The 24,217-nt window shown below is 35.6% G+C and overlaps 2 protein-coding genes across 2 annotated transcripts in view; one reads left to right on the forward strand and one right to left on the reverse strand.

Annotated features, from left to right (window-relative positions):
* Positions 1 to 14,188, forward strand: part of LOC120535456 (serine/threonine-protein kinase Nek11-like) — a 233,992-nt gene extending 219,804 nt beyond the window's left edge. The window contains exons 14-16 of the mRNA XM_039763333.1: positions 563 to 623; positions 9,775 to 9,856; positions 13,965 to 14,188. Of these exons, the coding sequence (XP_039619267.1) occupies positions 563 to 623; positions 9,775 to 9,856; positions 13,965 to 14,163 (342 nt within the window). The 3' untranslated portion in view covers positions 14,164 to 14,188. The remainder of the gene's footprint in view (positions 1 to 562; positions 624 to 9,774; positions 9,857 to 13,964) is intronic.
* Positions 14,189 to 19,283: 5,095 nt separating this feature from the next.
* The window catches only part of cpne7 (copine VII), a 263,075-nt gene continuing 258,141 nt past the window's right edge, over positions 19,284 to 24,217 (reverse strand). The window contains exon 16 of the mRNA XM_039763335.1: positions 19,284 to 20,408. Coding sequence (XP_039619269.1) covers positions 20,271 to 20,408 — 138 coding nt within the window. The 3' untranslated portion in view covers positions 19,284 to 20,270. The remainder of the gene's footprint in view (positions 20,409 to 24,217) is intronic.

A 24,217-nucleotide genomic window follows, 5' to 3' on the forward strand; every position in this document is an offset into this window, starting at 1 on the left:
AATCCTCTTATTAACTCCAAAAGAAATCTATATATCTGTTGCCCCATTGAGGAATAGAAGACAAAAGACACAGATTTTAATGATTTTACTTCCTAAAATTCCTAAAACGTTTAAGATAATTTTATAATCTAAGTCATGTTACAGTATCAAAACTAAACACCAAAATGTTTTTTTTTTATTTTCAAAAGAGCACTCTTTCTAATAAAGCAGTCCTTTTCTTACTTAAATCCAGTAATTAAAGCATAAAATGGCTTCTGTATTGTGTGTTTTGTAGTGAATCATCTACCTCCAGCATGTTGTTTATATTTAGCATGTTTTACTACAGTTGTTCATAAGTGATTTTCATTATAGCCTTTTTCTCACTAGTCTGATGAAGTGTATATATTCAGTATACCAGCAGTGTTCTTTTGTTCTTTCATGATAAGTAAACATTCATTCTTACCAGCTTTTATCTGAAAGTCTATTATTTAACAAAGTAGTTCTTACAATATTAATGGAAACCTGCACAGTAATAAAGTATATTTCATAAATGAGGTTTGATAATTTTCTTTTATCATTTCAGAATAGTACTCTTCGTGCCTACCAAAGCTATTTGCTTAACATATTGGAGACTAGTACCAAAGGTAAGTTATAGAGTAGTCCCAATAAAATGTATTAAAAAACAGGTGTCATATGTGCTATTTGACATTTTTCATATTTTCTATTTTATCCTTTCTGTGTCTTTTGGTATAAAATGGTGGATTTGTTTAGCAGTAACTCAGTTTATTTGCTTAGTCAAGTTTTATCCAAAGTGACTTTTTAGTGTGTACTATAGTGCAATTATTGAAATAATGATAAAGTTGGGGCACTGGTATATTAATTGACTTGTTTGTGACTACATAGTGAGTTTGGAGTGATGGTTTATGGCTCAATACCTTTGTCACTGATTTTACTGTGTATGTAAAATTGTTTGAAGTTTGTTTTTAAAAAGAAAGATTATGGACATATAGTCCGCCAATAATTTTCTGTCTAAATTACACATATCTTAACTGCTTACTTCAAAGATAGCAGAGCAATGTCCAAGGATAAGTTTTAATTGTTAGTGACAGGCGCACCTTCAGTTTATTAAAGAAAACTGATATATTAGCATTTAGCCACTGAAAGAAATTTCAATGCGTTTTCTGAATTAGCTTAATTTAGCATTAGAGTATGAGGAACCCATCTTTCTTTGTGTTAAAAAGACTTTTGGAATCTGCAAACTCAAATGAGGATATGCCCAAAATGGTGACCTATTGATGCTGGCACCTCTGAGGACATTCTCCTGGACAATGCAGAGCCATCCTAATGATGGGATAATTGAAATGGTGGCAAAAATGGAAAACAATACAATTCATAACAACAAAAGTAAGCTTTCAATCAAAAAACTATTTTTGGCATTCAGAATCTAGAACTCAAGAACCCTCCCCAACCAACCCCATAACCAAAAAAAACGAATTCTCAGCTTGTAAAAATTTATAAAAAAAAAACCCATTCACTACAGCAACAGGCTTCTGGACAAATATACCCCAACCAAAGAATGCTGGCAAAATAACTAGAAAATATACCAAAAACCCTACAAGAAGGAGGATAACCATGAACCCTAGGTTTTCACTCAGAATGGTAAAGAAGGAATCATTAGAAATAAATGAATTATTAAAAAATAGAAAAAAGCAAGGAAAAGCTGAAAATAGCAAAAATAGGCTACATAGTAAACAAGAAAAACAGCAATAGTCATACAGAAGAAATGGAGGCAAATTTAAAGGGACAGTACTTAATAATAGACATAACAGAAAATACATATGACACATAATAACTCAAAAACCGCAAAATATATATACTTAGAAAGATACATAATACAAAGCTTTTCTTTGGTAAAAATGCAGAGTAGTCAGATAATTTATATGCATACATAGTACAGTGAATTTCCTGTTTGGCTACTTGGCGGACATCACTTCATAGCTTATGTAAAACGTAACATCACAAAATATAATAGGTACAATCAGTGAAACAGATAACTCTCCTTCTGCATACAGTTTCTCAAAAACAAAGCTAAAATTGTTAAATGTGTGATTTTGTGATTGCAAAACTCATTAAAAAGAGTTTTTTGTCAAAAAATTTGGAGATGTAGAACAAAAAGGACATTGCTCCCTAAGGGTTTGGCAACACTGTACAATTCTTTTTGGACCTGTGATTTTTTTCCAAAGAATGCACAGATTGCAATAAACAGCAGAGGTACAGTATCTTTTGAAAATGCAATATGGCTAAACATACCTCATGATGAGACAAAAAGACTATTCCTGGACAAAACATGTGATCTAGTGATACAATAAAATTGTTATGCCAAGTGGTTGAAAAAAAAGAAAAAAACAGCAGCTTATGTCCATTGTTGAGATCCTGCTTTTGCCAGTGCTACTGTTTAAAATTTCTTCAGACTGATTAAGGTGTCCTTCTTTCACCCTCAACACATTCTTTCTGGCTGTTCCATATGGGAATTGTAGTCCCTGCATCAGCACTGACACAAGGTTAAAAGTTAGATTAAAATGTAAGGTAAAAAAAGATTGTATTGTATATGTTTACTAAACATATTTCTTCTTTGGTTAGTAACATAAATTTCAGTAGTTGTGAAATAATGCTGTTCCTTTTTCTAAAGTAAAAATTCTATATTTCTCTGCAAATTCAGTTTCACTGGAATTGTTGGTTCATCACTAATAATAGGCTAAAAGGAACCATGATCTGGCCCTTGGTATGAGTATAGCATAGAGACTGTTTCTATAACTATGATGCATGTACCTAAGTGAAACCTGTGTCAGGATTAGAAGCAGTTAACAAACAATGATTTACAAATGATGTAAATATGTTTGACTTTTAACCTGTTTTCTTTATATGCTTTTGATTCATTTGTATGTGGATGGAACTAAGAAGTAAAATGTTTCACCAAATAGGAAAAAATATAATTAAAAGCATTTTTTGGCATTTTCAAAAAGGAACAACTCTGTGAATGTAGGTATGTGCATCTATGAGTTCTGCAATGGACAGGCATGTTGTTCCAGGCTGGGTTGCACTACAGCTTCCTGCAACACTGAACTGGATTAAGTGGGTCTGAGAATGTTAATTTATGCTACATTTCTGTAAATTAATAATTCTAATATAGAACGAGCCAATGTCAATAATTATTTTCAGTATAAATATTTTTTTTATCTGAAGTGTTAAATGTATGAGGACATTAAGTGAGTATATATAATATAGGTAAATTACATTAGTACTGAAACGGTAATGGTTTTAATATACTCAGTCCATGAATTTGACAGTTCTAAAGACTACCCAACCCTAATAAAAATGCATACAGTTTAGTATGAAAATTAGAAAGACTGGACAGTTATATTCAGTCTATTCTTCTTTACTCATTATTGCAAAGTTCTGCAAAGTTGTGAAAGGAACAGAGGAAAGGATGTTCAAAACCGTGAACTCAGAAAAGAGAGAGAGTATCCTGTCTGGCTTTGAACAGCTGAGTTAATTTACAGTACTGTAAATGACTGAAGCAATGCTGTCCTGCTCTTCACATTAGCACTTCATTATTACTGTCTGATTTTGCTTAGGTTATTTGAAGCTTACTTTTTGTAGTACCTTGTTTTGCCAATATCTTAACCAATTAAACAAAATTTAGATTATGATTTATATGATGGCATTTTAATAATTTAATGTTATTTTTTCCTTGCATTTCTTTATACCACACTTTGGAGTAAATCTTGCATTAACTTTTCTTTGTGAAAGCCAGTAATTTAAAATTACTGTCAATAGTTATGAACAAGTTTTTTGTCATTAAATTAAATTCTACATTTAACTCAAGATCTATATCAATTCATTATGAATAGTTGCATTTTTGAAAGCAATACCACAAGTCCATTTATAAATCATTAAACTAATGTTCAATGTCAGACCTCAGGCACTCAGCAAATATCAGTTTATCTAACAGTATTTTTGTTAAGGAAGAATTACTTATATTACACCTTAGTAAGTGCATGATAACATCAGTATTAATGTGAATACAAATTAACTCATATGAAAATTATATTTATTGCACATTCTATTTTTATGTCTAATTTGAAATGGTAATTGTTTGGGGAATAAGTGGAATCCATGTATATTTATTGTATGTTATACTTTAACTCACACTTGAATACGAGAACCAAAGCTTTACTTAATCAAGATTGCCACCTTTAATTTGCCTAAACCAGACAATCAGGGCTGAAAAAATGGACTGATAAGTTTTATTTAGTCAGGCTGGAGATGTATCATAAAAAATAAACAAAATGAAAGGAAAGTTAGTAATCAATGTTTAGTTTTAAAAAAGGAGTATGCTTTTTATTCATCTATTTACCTTATAATCAGTAAACTATTCCTACTTCCTAGTGCTATGAATCATGTCCATCTGTTTATTAATTCATAAACTGATCATGTCTGTTTAAAGTATAACAGTTTCATGCAAAGATTCTTCACTGTACTTTTTGGGTTTTGATAAATATTGCCACCAGATATACACAGTTATGTTTTAAGATACCCAGTATTATAATTCAATTCTACGTAAATACTATATTCTAATAAATTGTCAAAGTATATAGAAATTAAATTTTCATTTAAGGTCAGCTCAGTGGGGTGAAACCATGATGCAGTGGTTTGTGTTGATGCTTCATGGATGTAGGGTTCTGTGTTAAAAATCAGTGCCCATTTATTGTCTATGTGAAGTTTACATATTCACTCTGTGTCTACGTGGAGTTTTGTTCTATATCCCAAAGCTAAGTGTTAGGTTTATCACTATTTCAAAATGGCCCTGTGTTGCTGTGTATGTGTATATAGCCCGTGATGAACTAGAACACTGTAAAGGGACTGAGTTTAGCACCACATCCTGCTATACTGAATGGTATTTAGCAGGTTTCATGTCCTCACAAATATGCCTGGTGATTCTAAGCTGAGTAAGCTGATGTAGTTCATTGGGATGAAGAAATATGTCTGGCCTTGTTGCTTTGCATACAGTTTAAAGTGGCATAAGAGATACATGAGGTAAAAGCATTTAAAACACTTGCAAGGCCAGAAGAGGTGATATGAGAAAATGCATGTTTAATTGATGGACTTAATAAAGAGGCAGTCAACCATATCATTCCTGACACTCCATTCCACCCTGCCTGCACTCTCTTTTTCACCTCTCTTCCACAATCCCCATTACTCTGTACTGTTGATCCCAAGTATTTAAACTCATCCACCTACACCAACTTTACTCCTTGCATCCTCACCATTCCACTGACCTCCCTCTCATTCATACACATATATTCTGTGTTGTTCCTACTGACCTTCATTTCTGTCCTCTCTAGAGCATATCTCCACCTCTCCAGGGTCAACCTCAACCTACTCCCTGCTATTACTACAGATCACAATGTCATCAGCAAACATCATAGTCTACGGGGACTCCTGTCAACCTTGTCCATCACCATTGCAAATAAGAAAGGGCTCGGAGCTGATCCCTGATGTAATCCCACCTCCGCCTTGAATGCATCCATCACTCTTACCGCAGACTTCACCACGGTCAAACTTCCCTTGCACATATCCTGTACAACTCTTACATACTTCTCTGCAACTCCCGACTTCCTTATACAATACCACAACTCCTCCTGATGCACCCTGTCATATGCTTTATCCAGGTCCACAGACGCAATGCAACTCCTTTTGGCCTTCTCTATACTTCTCCATCAACACCTTCAGAGCAAACATTGTGTCTGTGGTTCTCTTTCTTGGCATGAAACCATACTGCTACTCACTAATCATCACCTCACTTCTTAACCTAGCTTCCGCTACTCTTTCCCATTACTTCACGCCTTCTGGCCTTCTCTATACTTCTCCATTAACACCCTCAGAGCAAACATTGCGTCTGTGGTGCTCTTTCTTGGCATGAATCCATACTGCTGCTCAGTAATCATCACCTCATTTCTTAACCTAGCTTCCACTACTCTTTCCCATAAATTCACAGTGTTGCTCATCAATTTTATTCACCTGTAGTTACTACAGTCCTGCACATCCCCCTTATTCTTAAATATCGGCACCAGTACACTTCTTCTCCACTCCTCAGGCATCCTCTCACTTTCCAAGATTCCATTAAACAATCTGGTTGAAAACTCCACTGCCATCTCTCCTAAACACCTCCATGCTTCCACAGGTATGTCATCTGGACCAACAGCTTTTCCATTCTTCATCCTCTCCATAGCTGTCCTTACTTCCTCCTTGCTAATTTGTTGCACTTCCTGATTCACTATCTCCACATCATCCAACCTCTTCTCTCTGTCGTTCTTTTCATTCATCAGCCTCTCAAAGTACTCTTTCCATCTGCTCAGCACACTATCCTCGCTTGTGAGTACGTTTCCATCTTTATCCTTTATCACCCTAACCTGCTGCACATCTTTCCCAACTCAGTCCCTCTGTCTAGCCAATTGATAAAGGTCATTTTCTCCCTCCTTAGTGTCCAACCTCTCATACAACTCATTATACATTTTTCTTTAGCCTTCGTCACCTCTCTCTTCACCTTGCACCTTATCTCCTTGTATTCTTGTCTACTTTCTGCATCTCTCTGACTATCCCACTTCTTTTTTGCCATTCTCTTCCTCTGTATACTCTCCTGTACTTTCCCATTCCACCACCAGGTTTCATTTTCCTCCTTCTTGCTGTCACCCTTACTACATCAGCTGTAGTTTCCCAACTGTCTAGTAATTCTTCACTACCACCCCGTGCCTGTGTCACCTTCTCCCTTAACTCAACCTTGCAGTCTTCCTTTTTCAACTTCCACCATTTGATCCTTGGCTGTGCCCTCACTCTCTTCCTCTTCTTAATTTCCAGCATTATCCTACAGACCACCATCCTATGATACTTAACAACACTTTCCCCTGCCAACACTTTGCAGTCTTCAATTTCCTTCAGATTGACTCTTCTGCATAGGATGTAATCTACCTGTGTGAATCTTCCTCCACTCTTGTACGTAACCCTATGTTCCTCCCTCTTCTTAAAATTCACCACAGCCATATCCATCCTTTTGGCAAAATCCACCATCCTCTGACCTTCTTCATTCCTCTCCTTGACACCATACCTACCCATCACCTCCTCGTCTCGTCTGTTCACTTCACCAACTTGTCCATTGAAACCTGCTCCAATCACCACTTTGTGTCCCTTGGGTACACTGTTCATCACTTCATCCAACTCACTCCAAAAATCTTCTTTCTCATCCATTGCACACCCAACTTGCAGGGAATATGCACTAACAACATTCATCATCACTCCTCCAGTTTCCAGCTTCATAATCATTACTCTATCCGACACTCTTTTCACCTCGAGAACACTCTTGACATACTGTTCCTTCAGAATGACCCCTATCCCATTTCTCCTCCGATCCACACCAAGATAGAACTATTTGAATCCACCTCCGATCCACCTGGCCTTATTCCCCTTCTATTTAGTCTCTTGCATGCACAATATATCAACCTTCCTTCTCTCCATCATATCTGCTAACTCTCTCCCCTTACCAGTCATACTGCCAGCATTCAAAGTTTCTACCCTCAGTTCCACTCTCTTTACCTTCTTCCTCTCCTCCTGCCTACGGACACGTCTCCCCCCCTCTTCTTCTCCTTCTCCTTCTTCTTCTTCAGCCAACAGTAGCCCAATTTCCACCAGCACCCTGTTGGCTAACAGTACTGGTGGCAGTCGTTGTTAACCCGGGGCTCGACTGATCCAGTATGGAAATTTGTATTGTCGACATATTGATTTGGCAAAATTTTACACCAGGTGCCCTTCCTGACATAACCCTCCCCATTTATCCGGGCTTGGGACCGGCACAAAGAAACACAATGGTTTCTGTATTCCCTGTGGGTGGGTTAGACTGTGATGCAGATAGTATGCTCTATTTTACATATACATACAGTATATAAAGATTAGTGGAAAAGACTGGAAAGGCAGATCAACCTTCTTTACCCTGCTGTCTAGTGTTCATAATGACATAATTATTACTGAAAGATCATGATAAACTCTTAGTGATGTGGACAAGAATTTAAAGTTACTAGCCCTTTCAACAGCGGGCCTTTTAATGTCATAAAGCATAACCTTCTCCAATTCTTCCAAAGTTCACAGTCTGCTTCTTTGTTTAATTGAGGTTGAGGGACAGATATTTATTACTGCCCCTTTTATTGAGAAGTCTTATTTCCTCCCTGTCTCGACATTGTTGTGGTATCAAGAAACTTGATGACAGAATTTGTGGCTTTCCTAATTGTAAAATTGTGAGCAAACAAGGAATAAGACAGTGGTCTCAGCAACCAGTCTTGCAGTGTTTTAGTGGCTGGAGGGAACCTGTTAGATGTTTCAGCCATAAAAGTCTGAATTCTACCAGTCAGTAAGATTGGTTACACAATTTGGTGTATCAGCTCTGAATATTGTTACTGGCATCAGACTCTTTGTTCCAACCCCCTGCTTCTACGTGCTCTTTGTCTGGTATAGTACGATCTGGAGTTACTGTCTGTTACTACTTGTGAGGGGTGCACAGTTGGGAGGAGATTGTTAGGGCAAGAAAAAGTTTTGCATTTCAACTCCACAAGAGAGGGGGAGAACACAGGGCTGATGGAGAACGGTATGTTCTGTATATGTATACTTGGTGTGCCTGAAGGACAACAAGTAGCAGGAGAGAGTGGCCTGGATATGAATATGTAGTGTCTGTCTGGACTGCTAGAGGAAAGAAGATCTTTCAACTGACAGATATGCTTGACCCTGTCCTTAGAGAGAATGCAAAAGTGCAAAGTTTACAAGACCTTCTGGCAAAAAGATAGTAGTGTTTGGTCACCAGCTAGCTATTAGTCTCCGGTGTAAGTGGTATGTGCAGTATGCAGTCTTAGACAGGGGTGCACTAGGATAATAGGGTTTGCTAGAGATATTTCTTGAAAGTGGGCCAGTTGCTCAGCTGCAAGTAGCTTCAAGTAGACTTTTGAAAATTCCCTGTGCCATTACTGTAATTGATTCTGGGTCCAGGAAAGCAATAGTACGTAAAAAAGAGAGTGTGAAGGAGAGTGCTTGCCCATATTATTGTCAGTCTCAGTCAGTCATTTTCCAACCTGCTATATCCCAACACAGGGTCACGTCAGTCTGTTGGAGCCAATTCCAGTCAGCACAGGGCGCTAGGCAGGAATAAACTCGGGCAGGGTGCCAGCCCATCGCAGAGCATACACACACCCATACACCAAGCACACACTAGGGACAATTTAGGATCGCCAAAGTACCTAACCTGCATTTCTTTGGACTATGGGAGGAAACCCATCCAGACACAGGATAACATGCAAACTCAACGCAGGGAGGACCCAGGAAACAAACCCAGGTCTCCTAACTGTGAGGCAGCAGCATTACCACTGCGCCACTGTGCTGCCCCCCTATTATTGTAGCTAGGCAAATAGGTGAGCCACCTCATCTGGCAGACAAGACCTTAACACCCATATAGATAGGCTGAGAGAGGCGGCAAGGTGTTTTCATCAGGTTGGTTATTAGATTGCATTTTTTTTCTTTGTATCCCTCCTTCTTTATTTTGTTTTAGCAATCCTATGAATTTTGGTATACTTTAATTCTCCTTGGTTTTAGTCTGGATGTAGCGGGCTCCTAGAGAGTCCCTTTCCTATTGTGATTTTAATAATACATTGTGATTTGCTGTAAACATAAAAAAGATTTATGTCTCCTGTTTATTTGCAGGTCAGGATCCCCATATATCATCATACACATCTGGAGATATACCCACGGAAACTATTCAGTCAAAAATTGATCAGCTAAAGCAGTAAGTATTTGGACAATACTCCAAAGCAAATGGGGTTAAAGAAATATTCTGCTCGGTGGTATAACATAGTTGCACTCAAAATCAGTGGAAACTTTTTTCATGAAAACCAGAATTAAAGATCACCATGACCATTTTGTAAATCATTAAATGATTTAATTTACATGTCAGTTATTCTCATGACTACTATTAGAGGGGCTATTGATTGTACTTACCATAAAATGGTGATAAATGTACAGGCTTGGATTATGAAGACCTTGGAATATTTCCACTGTAGTTACAGCAGTACAAAGATGCATTCATCATTCGTACAAACACAAGACTGTTGAATACAAAGCTTATGTTTGGTCTTCTTAAAGCAGGTGGTTAGCCCAAAGTATCATACAATGTATTTGCATTCTGCAAGTAACATCGCAATGAGGCTGGTGAAAGTGATTCCAGAGGCTGATGAGCTCTGATTCTTTCAGGGAAGGATATGCAAGGATGAGTTAAACAACACAACATGAATAACATCACAACCTGTATCCAATCTCTCTGCCGTGTTCAGAGAGACCATGGTGTGATGGCACTCAGATGTGGCACTAATTTCAAATCTATCATAGCAATGTCTGCCATGAAACACTTGACATTACACTCTATCCCTGTTCTGTTGATCTCAAGTAGTTTAGATTGCTATGAGCTATCTTTGGGTTATGCTCAGTGATTTCATATTCTGAAATGCAACCTACAGTCCAATAAACACCCTCCTTGGACCACTGACTCCCTGCAGGAGCAGTTCGTAGTGCTTGTTGGAAGTGCTGCACAGTCCCATTTAATTCCTCTAAGGTTCAATGCATGATAGAGTGCTAGTTGTCTGCTAACTATAGACTAATGGTGTGCTTCCTTTTAGCCATATGTAGTCCTAAACAGGATGAAGAAATCATTTTTTGTACTTCTGGAGCCACTACTTACTTCCTTGACTGCAGTTTTGCATTACCAACCTCATGTAAAAAGGACCAATTTGTCTGGATGCAGCTACTTTTTGTCACATATTATATAATTACTGAAGTATTTCATTATAAAATTCAGTCTGCAATTTTCTTGCACTTTTTTCCTGGCCTAAGTGATAGGCATCTCTCAATTTAGAAGTGCTGGTTTCAGTTCATAAAGCTTCATTATATTAACAAAGACAATTTCAACTTTTTGGTATTTTCTACAATGCCACAGTATGTTTCAATAAATGTATGTTTCCTTAAAATTACTTTTTAAATGTTCTTACTAAATTCTTGGCCTATTGTATAATATTGCGATGGCAATTTTTTTTACATTGATCCTTCTGAAAATGTCCCTTTAATTTAAAACTAATTTAAAACTACAGTAAATACCTTCAAGCTATGTTGTCATACAATAACGGGAGCACACAAAAACAATATCTCTTGAAAAAAACACATTAAATAATGAAAATCACATTTTTACAAGGTAGTAAAGAAATATATAATATTCAATAGATTTCATATTTAATGTATGGTATACAGCCACAAAAGAAACATGCTATCAAACCTTCAGCAGGTTTATGATTCTGCAGTATTTGGCTCCTAAAAGGTCTGGTTTATTAGAAAGTGACAAAATGCCAACAGTCAAGTCAGTAATCAAGGCCTTTGTTTTCATGAAAGCCAGAATTCCAGCCTATCTCCATTTGGGGCTTTTTAATTTGAATCATATTCATTCCCTTTCCAAGTCCAGTCTGCAAATTCCAGCATTACCATGGAAACTGGAATTATTTGATTTCTGAGATCAGCAGCTGTAGACACAGGACGTTTCTGGGGAGGGTAAATCCACGTGATTTCAGCACATTCCCAGGTGGTGCTCAGAGTATGCCATTTGTCATGAGCCTACAAAACTGATTTTGACCTTAAGCATCCATGGCTAAAATTATGTCATTTTTTCATATGAAAAACTTTTTTAAATTGTTTTTACTTTCAATTAGAGTGTTTTATGGCCTCGTGTACAGCCTGTTGTGATAGCTACCATGAAGATATTTAATAAGCAATTTAAATTGCTGTCAAGGATCAAGTGTATTCTTTAATATACAGATATAGGACATTAATTTTGCCCCTACAATTAGCAAACCAGTTCTGTACTACACAGTCTAATTGTAGACTGGAAGGAAATGGCAGATTGTTATTAGTTCCAGACAAGCACATTTCTTTGGTCATTTGTGTTTCCAATACTAATAAAAATCATATATCAAATAAATGTCGAAAATAACAAGGCACTCAGTGCGTCTTTTTTGTATGCACATGAAACTTTTGAAATTCATGGAAAGCCAGGATAAACCTACTGTATATAAGTGACCGTTGAGCGAGAAGTAAAGCTGTAATGAGTACAATATTTGTAGAGAGCAGCAAAAATAATCTAAATACATTTTGTAAATAGTTCCAGCCATTTAGTTTGATGTTTTATATATTTAAAAAAATGTATGTGTTCCATACTGCCAGTTTAGCTGCCTTAACAGATTAGACTGTATGTATCCATGTATTTTTTGGATCTATAGTATGCACTCTGACATTTCCTAGACACCTACTGCTGTATAATGTTTTTTAGTCACACATTCACACAGGCACATTTTTTATAAGATTAAATTGAAAAATTGGAACTTAGTGATTAAGGTATAATTTGATTACAAACAACAAAACAAGACACCATAAAAATAATAGTTTTACAGTTGTCTCCTGCTATTGGCCAATATATAAAATGTGCTTCTATTAAAAGAAACAATATTCTTACAGCAGCATATCGTATAATTTACATGTAAGTACCAACCTACACTAACTACAAGATTTATTTTATAATTCTGATATATAAAGTTGAATTATGATCCAGAGTTCTTTGTGCATGAACAAAGTTGCATTCATTTTACACTACAATAATTCCAGTTCAATACAACATAATAAAATACTAAATACAAATCTGAAAGTTAATGCTGTACTGAGGGATGCTTTGGACATTCTGTAAACAGCTTATAATAAGGACAGCTCAGAAATAATATTCTGTCACACCCGTGACAAAAATGATATGCAACAAACCTATGTCAATTGTACTATAAACAGGTAAGTAAAGTCAACAGGCACATTTAGCTTGACTTAAATCATCTTGACATAGCTGTGTAAAAGTAACATAGCCCAAAAATAATTTTTTAAAGTTTCAATATTTGTTAATTTTAAATAAAGTCCACATAAAGTTTTTGGCTATTAGCAACATGCCCCTAAAATCACTTCTGTGAGCAGTGCTGATATTTAAAGTAATGAAATCCATTGAGACTGTTTCTACACAAATTAAAGTTATTAATATGACACCCAAGTAATTTATATCTGGTCTATTTGAAAAAGATGCATAAAGTCTTTTAAAAGTATTGATTTTCAACTTAAGGTACCTACGTAATGATAACATACCCCAAGAACAGTTTTTTGAGTGAATTTAATGAAGAATTATTATTTTATGAAAATAAACTTGTAGAATTAAAGAGCATATTTGTTTACATCTTTCTGGCAGATCTGATAATGTGCCTATTATGGTTGTCAATCTGTCATACTGTGTGTAAATCTTTAAAAACAATTACTCTGCCACAAAAACAATTACCCTGCCATTCAGTTAATTTTTCATAAGCAAATTGGTACTTTGTCTCTGAAATTACATTATTGACAAAGGTTTGAAGTCTTCATATTTTGTTTCATTATAAGTCATTCAATCTTTATTTGTAATGTCATTTGTATTTTAACAGCAAAAACAATTAAAATTTTCACACCTGAAGCTATTTTTTACTGAAACCTACCAAATGCAAGAAAAACTCCTTTTAAAGTTTACCCCAGGTCATTCAAGAAGAATGACAAAACACTGGTCATTAACCAGTACAGTATATGAACTGACCTACCCTCATTTGCACTTTTGAATTCCCTGCAGTACCCCATCTAGCCTCAGACACTGCAGTCCCTAAAACAAGGGGAACATGTGCACAATATTCATTTTCCTGTTATCCCTGTTCTTTGGTGGATGTCTGCAGCTATATACAGTTTAATTTGTTAAATTGCATTAATCCTTCTTCTTGTAATGATATGGTTCTGTTTTATTTCAGGATATGTATAGACGAGTTAGGAAATGCTGTTTTTCAGCAGATTTACTGCTATCTGAGAAGTGCAGACCAGATCCATAGCGGTAATGAGCACAAAGAAAATCATACACCAGTACCACCACAAGCATGGGACCAAAACTCAAAGTATTATGTCATGATTCAGCAGCTTCTGTTCTTAGAGGAGAAAATGAAGCACAATTAGGCTGAGAAATACTTGTTGATATATAATACAGGTAGGTATATATGTATTAAAGATATGTTAATACTTTTATGATAAAAATTATATGTTTTAACTCTAATTATGTTCTCAAAAAGAGTTTGAATGTTAAAAAAAAACTAACTGCACCAGTGCTTGGGTTTTTAAGCAAAACTGTTTTACTAATGTAGCAAGAATAAGAAACCACTCAGACCAGCCAGGAAGTGGTATTCCTCTGTTCAGAAACAAACAGTTGATGGAAACGACTGCTGAAGGTTGACTTTTTGCTGATAAACAGACATGCTACAGCATGTCAAGTAATGGTGGTGTGCAGCAGCAGTTCCAAAAAAGGCACCAGAAGACATGCCATATCATATCATATCTTGTTGTTGATAAGGAATGGTGGTCAAAAGCTCATATAAGATATACTTTCCTTCCTGTATGAAAAAACACAGATTCCCGCTAATCCATAAAGATGGATGGATCAGGATAAGGCAAAAATACATTGATCCACAGAGTGTTTTCTGCAGTGCACCGAATTCTTTATGTTCTTCTTCAAAAAGATAATGTTTTATACTGTTAAGCTGGAAAAGTCCTGCAGGAATCAGGAAGTGAATTAAGTCTAATATAGCAAACTCTGTAGATAATAGATCAATGCAAAAGAAAATCTATGAGGAGAAGCAGCATGGGCCAAATTGAGATCCATTGCCTGATTTACGGCATTAATAAGGTACATTAGAGTGAAAAAGGTTACCAAAAATGAGCTGTGCTTTTGACTCTTTTTCTCATCCATGCCCAATTGAAGTTGTCATGTTCTGAGAAATCAGCTTGTAGACAGTTTGTCTAATAAAATGTCCACTCGGTTCATGATAAACTAGGTCAAGTGACACATTGAATTAGGTGTACAGTTTGAGTTTGTGAACCTGGAATTTGAAGACTCACCTTTCCTGCTAAAAGGCTGGAGCAGAAATGCAATCCAAAATCTGCTGTGCCTGAATTGAAGAGCTGAAACTAATCCTCATAAAAATGAATGTTTTTCCATTACAACCTTGTTAATACCAGTTGTAGTTCTAAATGATCTGATTTGCAAAATGCTATTTATTTTCAAGCAGGAGACATCCTACTAAAGTATAATACAGGGTGATTCAAAAAGATTAATCTGATTTCAAAGTGCCATATTTTTACAACTGTGAAGCGCCTAGGAACCAATCACATACCAATTAAAAGAGGGGTCATAGAGGTTCTGGCTGTCACCACTCCCAACAACACTGGATGATCTCCGAAATCGTATTGAAAGAGCCTTGAGTAGAGTGACACTCGACGTGATCAATTGATTATGGGATCAATTTGACTATCGCATTGATGTTGTCCATACAGCTAGAGGAGGTCATATTGAGCACTTGTAAAATTACATAATAAACTTTATGCTCACCTAAACCATTTACAATTTACTGCATTATTCTGTAATGATTTACAAGTGAAATAAATTATTTTGAAATCGAATGAATCTTTTTGAATCACCCTGTATAGTAAAGACAAGCATATTGGATGAATGTTGTTTAGGTTACAGAGATGCATGCTTAACCAAGAAAAAAAGCTTTACCATGGGTTGTTGAAAGAACATATTGTGTCATGAGGCTGCATCAGATTGATTAAATTTAATAATAAAAATATGCACTAGTTAAATATGTTATTTCATGGACATTGCCTTTATTAACACCAGAATTATTAATTTTAACATTAAAAGTCAGTCCATGCCTTTCACTGCTTCATTAATATATTGTAGTGGGGTGTTAGTTGAGGTTGATATCTCCTTTATGCACTTAGCACACTCTTCATATATTTGCAGTCACATCGTAATAAAAATATTTATCAGTGCTTTCATTCATATTTCAAATTACTTTGCAATGGGACAAAATAATGAAATAAATATTACATTTTTATTTATTTTTTTATAAAGAGACAAAGGATACACAATTTTGTATATTAATTATGCTTCTCTTATTCACAAATACAAATTCATCATGCAGTCACTTGCTTAAGGTAAATCTGTTACCTACAGAGGTAATACTTTATTCTGTTTGTTTTCCATGAAGACACATTTTATACAAGAAAAAAGACAATATATTTTAAACACAAGCATGCAATATTTTTCTGAATACCATATTAGTTTCTTATAAAAAAAGTAACTCATTTATTGATATGTTACTATACATGGGATATTTATTTATTTACTCTGACTTTTAAAATCATAACATTCTGGGAAAATATTAAATTCTGAGATTTTTTTTGTTGTTTTTTGACAGTAAGCCACTCATGTTTCCATCAGTTCCATCTGCACTGAGCAGCCGTACTGAAGTGATGCAACATGTCTGAGGAGAGAAATGCAGAACAAACACTCTACCATCTGTCACTGAAAAAGACAGTAAAACATCTTTTGCCTGCAAATCTTCGGCCACTTGAAATCTGTACAAGTAAAAGTGCACAAGATCACTTATAATTTTGCTTTGTGCTTTAGTCACCTGACTTTATATATACTTATATTAATTTCAGTGCTCATTATCTTTTACTACAATTTTTGTTTATAAAATACTAATGTATATTTCTTTTAACTCTTTATCTATAAACTTCAGTTGTATGATGTAATAAAATAATAATACAAATGTAGAAGGTGAACTAAGATGATGTTAGTACATTTTTTTTTGTTAAATGTATTTTAAGATTCAGTGACATAAACTCAGGACAGCCAGGTGGTGCAGTGGTTAGGGCTGCTCTCCAATTCTTGCCAAGTCACTTTCTGTTTGGAGTTTGCAGATTTCTCCCAGCAGTGTTTGCCCTGTGATTGAACAGTTTAATTCTCTAAGTGGACCTGGGGGACTTAGATTACAGATCATACAGATAATGGCACAAGTATATTTTGCACAACAAATATTTAAACATCATGTTTTTTTTTACAGTAGTCTTGTAGGGATCTTTAACCTTTCTTCACAGTTACAAACCCTAAACCTTATCAGGGCACAGGTAATCACACACTCAAGCAATGTAGAGTCACCAGTCAATCAACAGTGCCTTTGGGACATGGGAATAAACCTAGAATACCTAGGAAAGGAAATCAACAATAACAGAGAAAATATGCACACATTACAGATAGTGACTGAGGTGGTTCTGAATGCGAACCACTGTGCTACTCTACTATAGTTCAATACATTCCCATCATCCAGCCCAATCTCTATTCATCTGGAATCTTATATAGGTACTCCAGGTTTTTTCCACATCACAAAACATTGGGAGGTATGCATTAATTGGGATCTCAAAATTGTCCTTGTATGAGGTATGGCTGTGTGCATAGCTGTGCCATGTGTGGACTAATTTTGAGAGCACCATTTTGTTCCTGAATTGCATCTGAGGCTGTCTGTGAGATCGACAAGACAAAAGTATGTTAACGAAGTCATTATTGGGAATACAACACAACAGATACTGAATGTGTGGTAGCATTCCTCCTTCTTTTAAGAAAAGGAACCTAAACGGGACAAAAGCAGCCCTGTAACTACTGAGTGCATTGCTAAAGATGTTGAATAGAAATACCTTGCGTCACTGCACTTTTGTTCAGTTGTGTAGGCTTCTACATGTTTTATTCCTAAAACTCCATATGTGTCAATAATTTTGATACAGCATGTCCCAGCAATTTCCTACATTTGGTGATTGCGTACACAATAATATTATGCGTACCAATCTGATGAAGCACTGTAGTACATTTTTCAAAAATCAGCCAGTTACTTTAAAGCCTAAAGAGTTCAGGCAAAAAGGCACCGATAAGCACCCTACTTTAAAGTATTGACGTCAGTGTGCAGCAAGTTAATAAAGCAATTACCTCCTCCTCCCCCGTGTTGCAGAGGAAGAAGAGCTGTCTGTGAGTGTTGCAGTTTCATTTAGTTTTAGAATAAACCAGTAATTCAACTGCAAAGTGCTTCTTGCCACACAGTGCTCAAGTACCTTGTTCTGTAAGTTTAGGGGCAAAAAGTATTCAACATTCTTGACATTTAGGCAGATTACATCCTGTGCCCACATGGTAGTTAGAGACACATTTTTTGCACAATGTATTGAGTGGTCTTGCTCAGAGATACAGGATGAATAGCAGGCATCCAAGTAGGCAGCCTCTCTTTCATAATGTAAATGGCCAAGAATTCACAATAAATAATGTTGAATAATGCATGACAAACCAAGGGCCTGGCAGCAGTCTTCTAATAAGTAACATATGCTGGAACATTATACTGTGGCAACGCATGAATGTAAGCAGGAAGTCATCTATACAGTAATTATCTTTAAATTACTGGAATATGCTGCTTTTTGTGTAGCCAGTACATTAACTGAAGGTTAAAGCAGCAGTAATATTTCATGCAATCTGGTATGATACAATGAGAATAAGCTATATTTTCAAACTCATTTGAATTGCTTGAAATTATATGTTTTGTTAATTCTCAAAAAGAATTCAAATACTTCGATCCTGTATACTGCAAGTGCATAGTTTATTTTCCAAATGCCCAGACTGAAATGACTAAAAACAATAGGTCGGCAAGCTAACATTCAGTTTATTTTTAAAAAAGTGACATTTAGAGCATATAGATACATAGTTGTTTGAAATAAATACTGACATAATAAAGATTAAATGAATAATACAGTACATATGTACTGTATGCTCAGGTGGGGAAGTATATTGGAAGCAATAGTTCTTTTCCTATTTTGCTGTCTGTTTAATCAAATTACCTTCAGGGTGTTTTGTTATGCAGTAAAGCAGATGATTTGTGAAATTTAATAATTAATAATACTTTTTCAATCCATTCTTAAGTAGCCTCATCTATAAAAGAGTAAAAGCAATATAAAGCAGGCAACAACTGGAGAGGAGGCAACAGGATGTCACATGTAATTTATGCCAAATATCCATTTAGTTTAGGGGTCTATGGCAGCGTTTCTCAACCTTTAAGTATTTGCGACCTGAGTTTTCATAACAGTTTTAATCATGCCACCCCCTAATATTTTTTTTAAATATAGATGCATATTTTATTATACCTACTTAACTTTTATCTACATTTATCTAACTCTATATTTATTGTTCTAGTATCAGAATGTAGTTTAAGTTAATTTGTTTTGGTTTCAAGAGATGTTTTTTCATATTTTTGATTCTTGTTTTCTTTTTTTCACATCGTCGCGCCCCACTTTTTGTTACTTTATGCCCTCCTAGGAGTGCCCGCCCCACAGGCTGAGAACCACTGGTCCATGGACTGCAGCACTGAACTTGATATGTTTTCCAATTTTTGAAATTTAACACTTCATGGAAAATTCAGTAAATGTGTTAGTTCACTTGGAAAATAGCAGTTCACAAAATTTCTAGCAGCATTGTTAGGGGAGGGGATGCAAAATTAAGGTGGACAATTCTTGATATTACAGGAAGACAAGCAAATAACGCCTTGAAAAATGAGCTTTAAAATAATTTACTCTGTGTCTTGTTTAAAGAGTCAGTCAGGGTCCTAGCTAAATAAAAATAAAATGTAGATGATTTAAATATGAAAGCAGGCAAAACTAGACTGTAGACTCCAAGTCTACTTCTTTATCCCTTTGCATTTTAGGCTGTGTGTGTGTTTCTTTGTAAACTTGCGCTTCTCCTGTAAATGAACTTCTAATCCCTCTTTTGGATTCAAAACACTGGGAAAGTAACAAAGTTGGTTAACTTGTAGCATGTGTGCTTTCTATTGAAAGTAACAGTAGGAGATAAAACACAAGTAAACCCAGGTCCACAGGGCCTCACTTTTTTTAACATGCATCCTATGGCAGTTTTGAACAAAGGAGAACCCAGACTGCAGTAGGCAAATGTTTAGTCCATGATAATCAATAAAACTGTAGTGCATATTGACATTTACTTTATTTGTACTGTTATGCACAATTGTGGAAAATTGGAATGAAACTAAAAAATGAACTATTTGTGTTCATCCTGCTTTTACTAGAATGTAAACAGTATATATAGTTTATCAGACTCCAAACCATTCAAGTCACTCTACACAATTTTTTTCTCCACCCAAATCATGTGTTGGAAATCCACATCAGCTTCTGATAAATTTTTACTCTGGAGTGTTTGCCGTTGATATAGGGGAATCCATTATTGGACATTTAGGTGGAAAGGCTTTATAACTGTAGTACTCCACCACTTGCTTGGGAACTTCGGCCAAGACACATTTAGCCAGAGCAGCGGGGGAAGCCTGCAAGATATGAAAAGAAGGAAAAGGCTTGAAATTGGGAACTGCAAAAATTAAATGGAAACACAAAGATATTGGGTTATATTTCTAAATATTTTACATTATGTTTTACAGTCTTTTCTAGGCCCATCTTTTTCTGATTTATAATAATGGCATAGATTTCAGTATTGTTAGTAAACTTGTGAAATTCAAAATTGGTACCAAAATTGGAGGATTTGGTAGACACTGAGGAGGCAGCAAAAACAATTCAGAAAGACCTGGACAAGGTTCAGAGCTGGGTAAAAACTTTAATGTAGAAAAGTGCAAAGTATACATGGGGAAAAGGAGCGTTAATAATAAATACAAGTAGGAAGGCACTACCCTACAAGATGAAACTTCTGAAAAGGATTTAGAGGTTTATGTTGACAAAACATTTTTATTATCTAAGCAATCCACTGAAGCTCTCAAAAAGCAAATAAAATGTTAGGTTATATCATAAAAACTGTTGAATATAAACTGAGGGATGTTATGCTTAAACTATATAATGCACTAGTGAGACAGCATCTGGAGTATTGTTTGCAGCTATTGTCACCACATTACATGATATCCAATATGGTGTTCCACAAGGCTCTATCCTGGGTCCGCTGCTCTTCTCAATCTACATGCTTCCGTTAGGTCAGATTATCTCAGGGCACAACGTGAGCTACCACAGCTATGCTGATGACACACAGCTGTACTTAATAGCACCTGATGACCCCGATTCTCTTGATTCACTAACACAATGTCTGACTTGTATCTCAGAATGGATGAATAGTAACTTTCTCAAGTTAAATAAAGAGAAAACTGAAATCTTAGTGATTGGCAATAATGGATACAATGAGGCTATTAGAAATAAACTGGATACATTAGAATTAAAAGTCAAGACGGAGGTAAAAAGCTTAGGAGTAATTGTTGACTGTAATCTGAATTTTAAATCGCATATTAATCATATCACTAGGACAGCATTTTTTCACTTAAGAAATATCGCTAAAGTTAGACCTCTTATATCACTGAACGATGCTTAGAAATTAGTTCACGCGTTTGTTTTCAGTCGACTAGATTACTGTAACGCACTCCTCTCAGGACTACACAAAAAAGACATAAATCGTTTGCAACTAGTGCAGAATGCAGCTGCTAGAATCCTAACTAGGAAAAGAAAATCTGAGCACATTTCTCCAGTTTTGATGTCACTACACTGGTTACCTGTGTCATTCAGGATTGACTTTAAAATTCTGCTTATGGTTTATAAAGCCTTAAATAATCTCGCCCCATCTTATATATCGGAATTTCTGACACCTTATATTCCAATTAGTAACTTTAGATCCTCAAATGAATGTCTCCTTAGAATTCCAAGAGCAAAACTTAAAAGAAGTGGTGAGGCGGCCTTCTGCTGTTATGCACCTAAAATCTGAATAGGAATTCGCCAGGCTAATACAGTAGAGCACTTTCAAACACTGCTGAAAACATATTACTTTAACATGGCCTTTTTATAACTTCACTTTAACTTAATCCTGATACTCTGTATGTTCAATTCATCATAATAACTATTCATGGTGGCTCTAAAATCCATACTGACCCTTCTTCTTTTGCTTTTTCCTGCGCCACCACCACCCACTCAAAGTATCATGATGCTCCAACAATGATGGATGGATTAAAAGCCAGAAGTCTATGTGACCATCATCATCAAGTCCTTCCATGAAAACCCTAAATCCAAAGAGGACTGTTTCATTTATGTTAGGTAGAATGCCCAGAGGGGACTGGGCAGTCTAATGGTCTGGAATCCCTACAGATTTTATTTTTTTCTCCAGCCGTCTGGAGTTTTTTTTTTTTCTGTCCACCCTGGCCATTGGACCTTACTCTTATTCTATGTTAGTTAATGTTGACTTATTTTATTTTCTTACTATGTCTTTTATTTTTCTATTCTTCATTATGTAAAGCACTTTGAGCTACTTTTTGTATGAAAATGTTCTATATAAATAAATGTTGTTGTTGTTGATGAAAGATATAGCAGCACTTGAAGCTGTGCAGAGGACAGTAACCAAGTGCATCAAATGAATTAAGGTTATGCCCTCTGGCAGACTCACAGAAATAAACCTGTTCACTCTTGAGTAGAGAAGGCTAATCCAGATCTTCAAAATCCTCAAAGGTGTTGATAAAGTAGATCCAATAGAATTCGTTCAACTTAATAGGGAATAGGGCATTTAGGACTGAAGCCAGGTAGCACTTTATTTAAAGAGTTATGGGAAATCTGGAATAAACTACCAAGACATGTAGTTGAAGCAGAAACCTTGACAACCTTCAAGAAGTACCTGGATGAGATATTGGGGCAGCTTAGCTATTAGCTAAACAAAGTAAATCGATGAGCTGAATGGTCTCCTCTGATTTGTCAACTCTCTTATATCCTTATTATTCTTATGTGCATCCATAGGCAGCAGTTTGGAAGAGCTCTTGATTCCTGGTTTAAATGTTCATGCACACACTCTCCACATGGATTTTGTTTATTCTTGTTATGATTTGATTTTCTTTTAAATTTTATATGCACCATTTCTTTTTCCTGGAAGGGTTTTGACATATACTGAACGTGAGTCTGCTCTTTTGAAAATTTATTTGAACTGTGTTTAAAGACATCTTTTTATTTAACATCTTACCGTGGCACCATTTTGTTTCTTGTGGATGCTGACGTTTTGGGCTTAGCTTGCATTCGATCACTAGCCACATTCCTATGCTGGACAATTCTTAATGTCAATTGAATAAAGGGTATAATGGCGAGTGGTCACACATTCCATGATTATCCAAAGTTGGATAAAAATACATTACATGTGATGTGCTTTGCTTTATGTTCATTTTAAACTCTCATTTTAATTTTTTCAACTAAGCTTTTCAGCTTCTTATTGGACTTTAGCAAAATATAGGACTGCACTTTTCCCTTTAGACTTCAGATTCCTATTTAAAAATATTTATGTCCTTACTTAATGGCATGAGTAGGCTAACTGGTGACAAAAAACTGACCTTGTGTGCTTTCTTTGTGCAGCTCTATGATGCATGTGTTGTTTCTGCATTGTGTCCCATTTTGTTTGGACACTACACCCAAATCATGTATTGCAAAGAGAAAGTTGAGAAATTAGATAGATGAGTAAATGTACCTCCGTCCACTCGTTTTCTTTTCCCATCTTCTATTATTTTAGGCTACAAACAAGGAAGATTTGAACTGCAATACTTATACATGTAAGTACTACATTATGATGGGAACAAAAATTACCCAGGCATTCACTACAGCATTTTAGTGTTGCCTCACATTGTGTAGGCATAATACTGTACAGGAATGTGCACAGAATTCTAAAAACATATCATATCCTTTTAAAACATTAACAGAATTCAATTTTCATCTATCCACATTTCTACTCAGATTTTAGCAATTTATCTACAGGGCAGAGAAAACAGAGCTTATCAAAGAAACCAAGCTGTCCATCACAGGGCACACTCACACAATCCAGACCAGCTTGGCGCAACCAGTTAACCTAAAGGCAATGTCACATTACATGATTTTTCTTGTGATTTTCAGATGTAGACTTCATTTATGTAATCTTAGTGAGTCTGAGGCAGTCGTGTTTTTTATTTTTACTTGAATCTCTCCTGAATGTTTGTTTTAAAAATTTTATGTATAACTTTTATAAAAGATTGCAATACTTAATTAACATTTGCAACATTTAATTGTACTACATTAGTAACAGTATTTTTTTCATCGATGTAAAAAAAAGTTGACTGGATTTAAACTTCTTTACTTTTTATTGTTT

The sequence above is a fragment of the Polypterus senegalus genome, chromosome 9, assembly GCF_016835505.1.
Source record: "Polypterus senegalus isolate Bchr_013 chromosome 9, ASM1683550v1, whole genome shotgun sequence".
NCBI lineage: Eukaryota > Metazoa > Chordata > Cladistia > Polypteriformes > Polypteridae > Polypterus > Polypterus senegalus.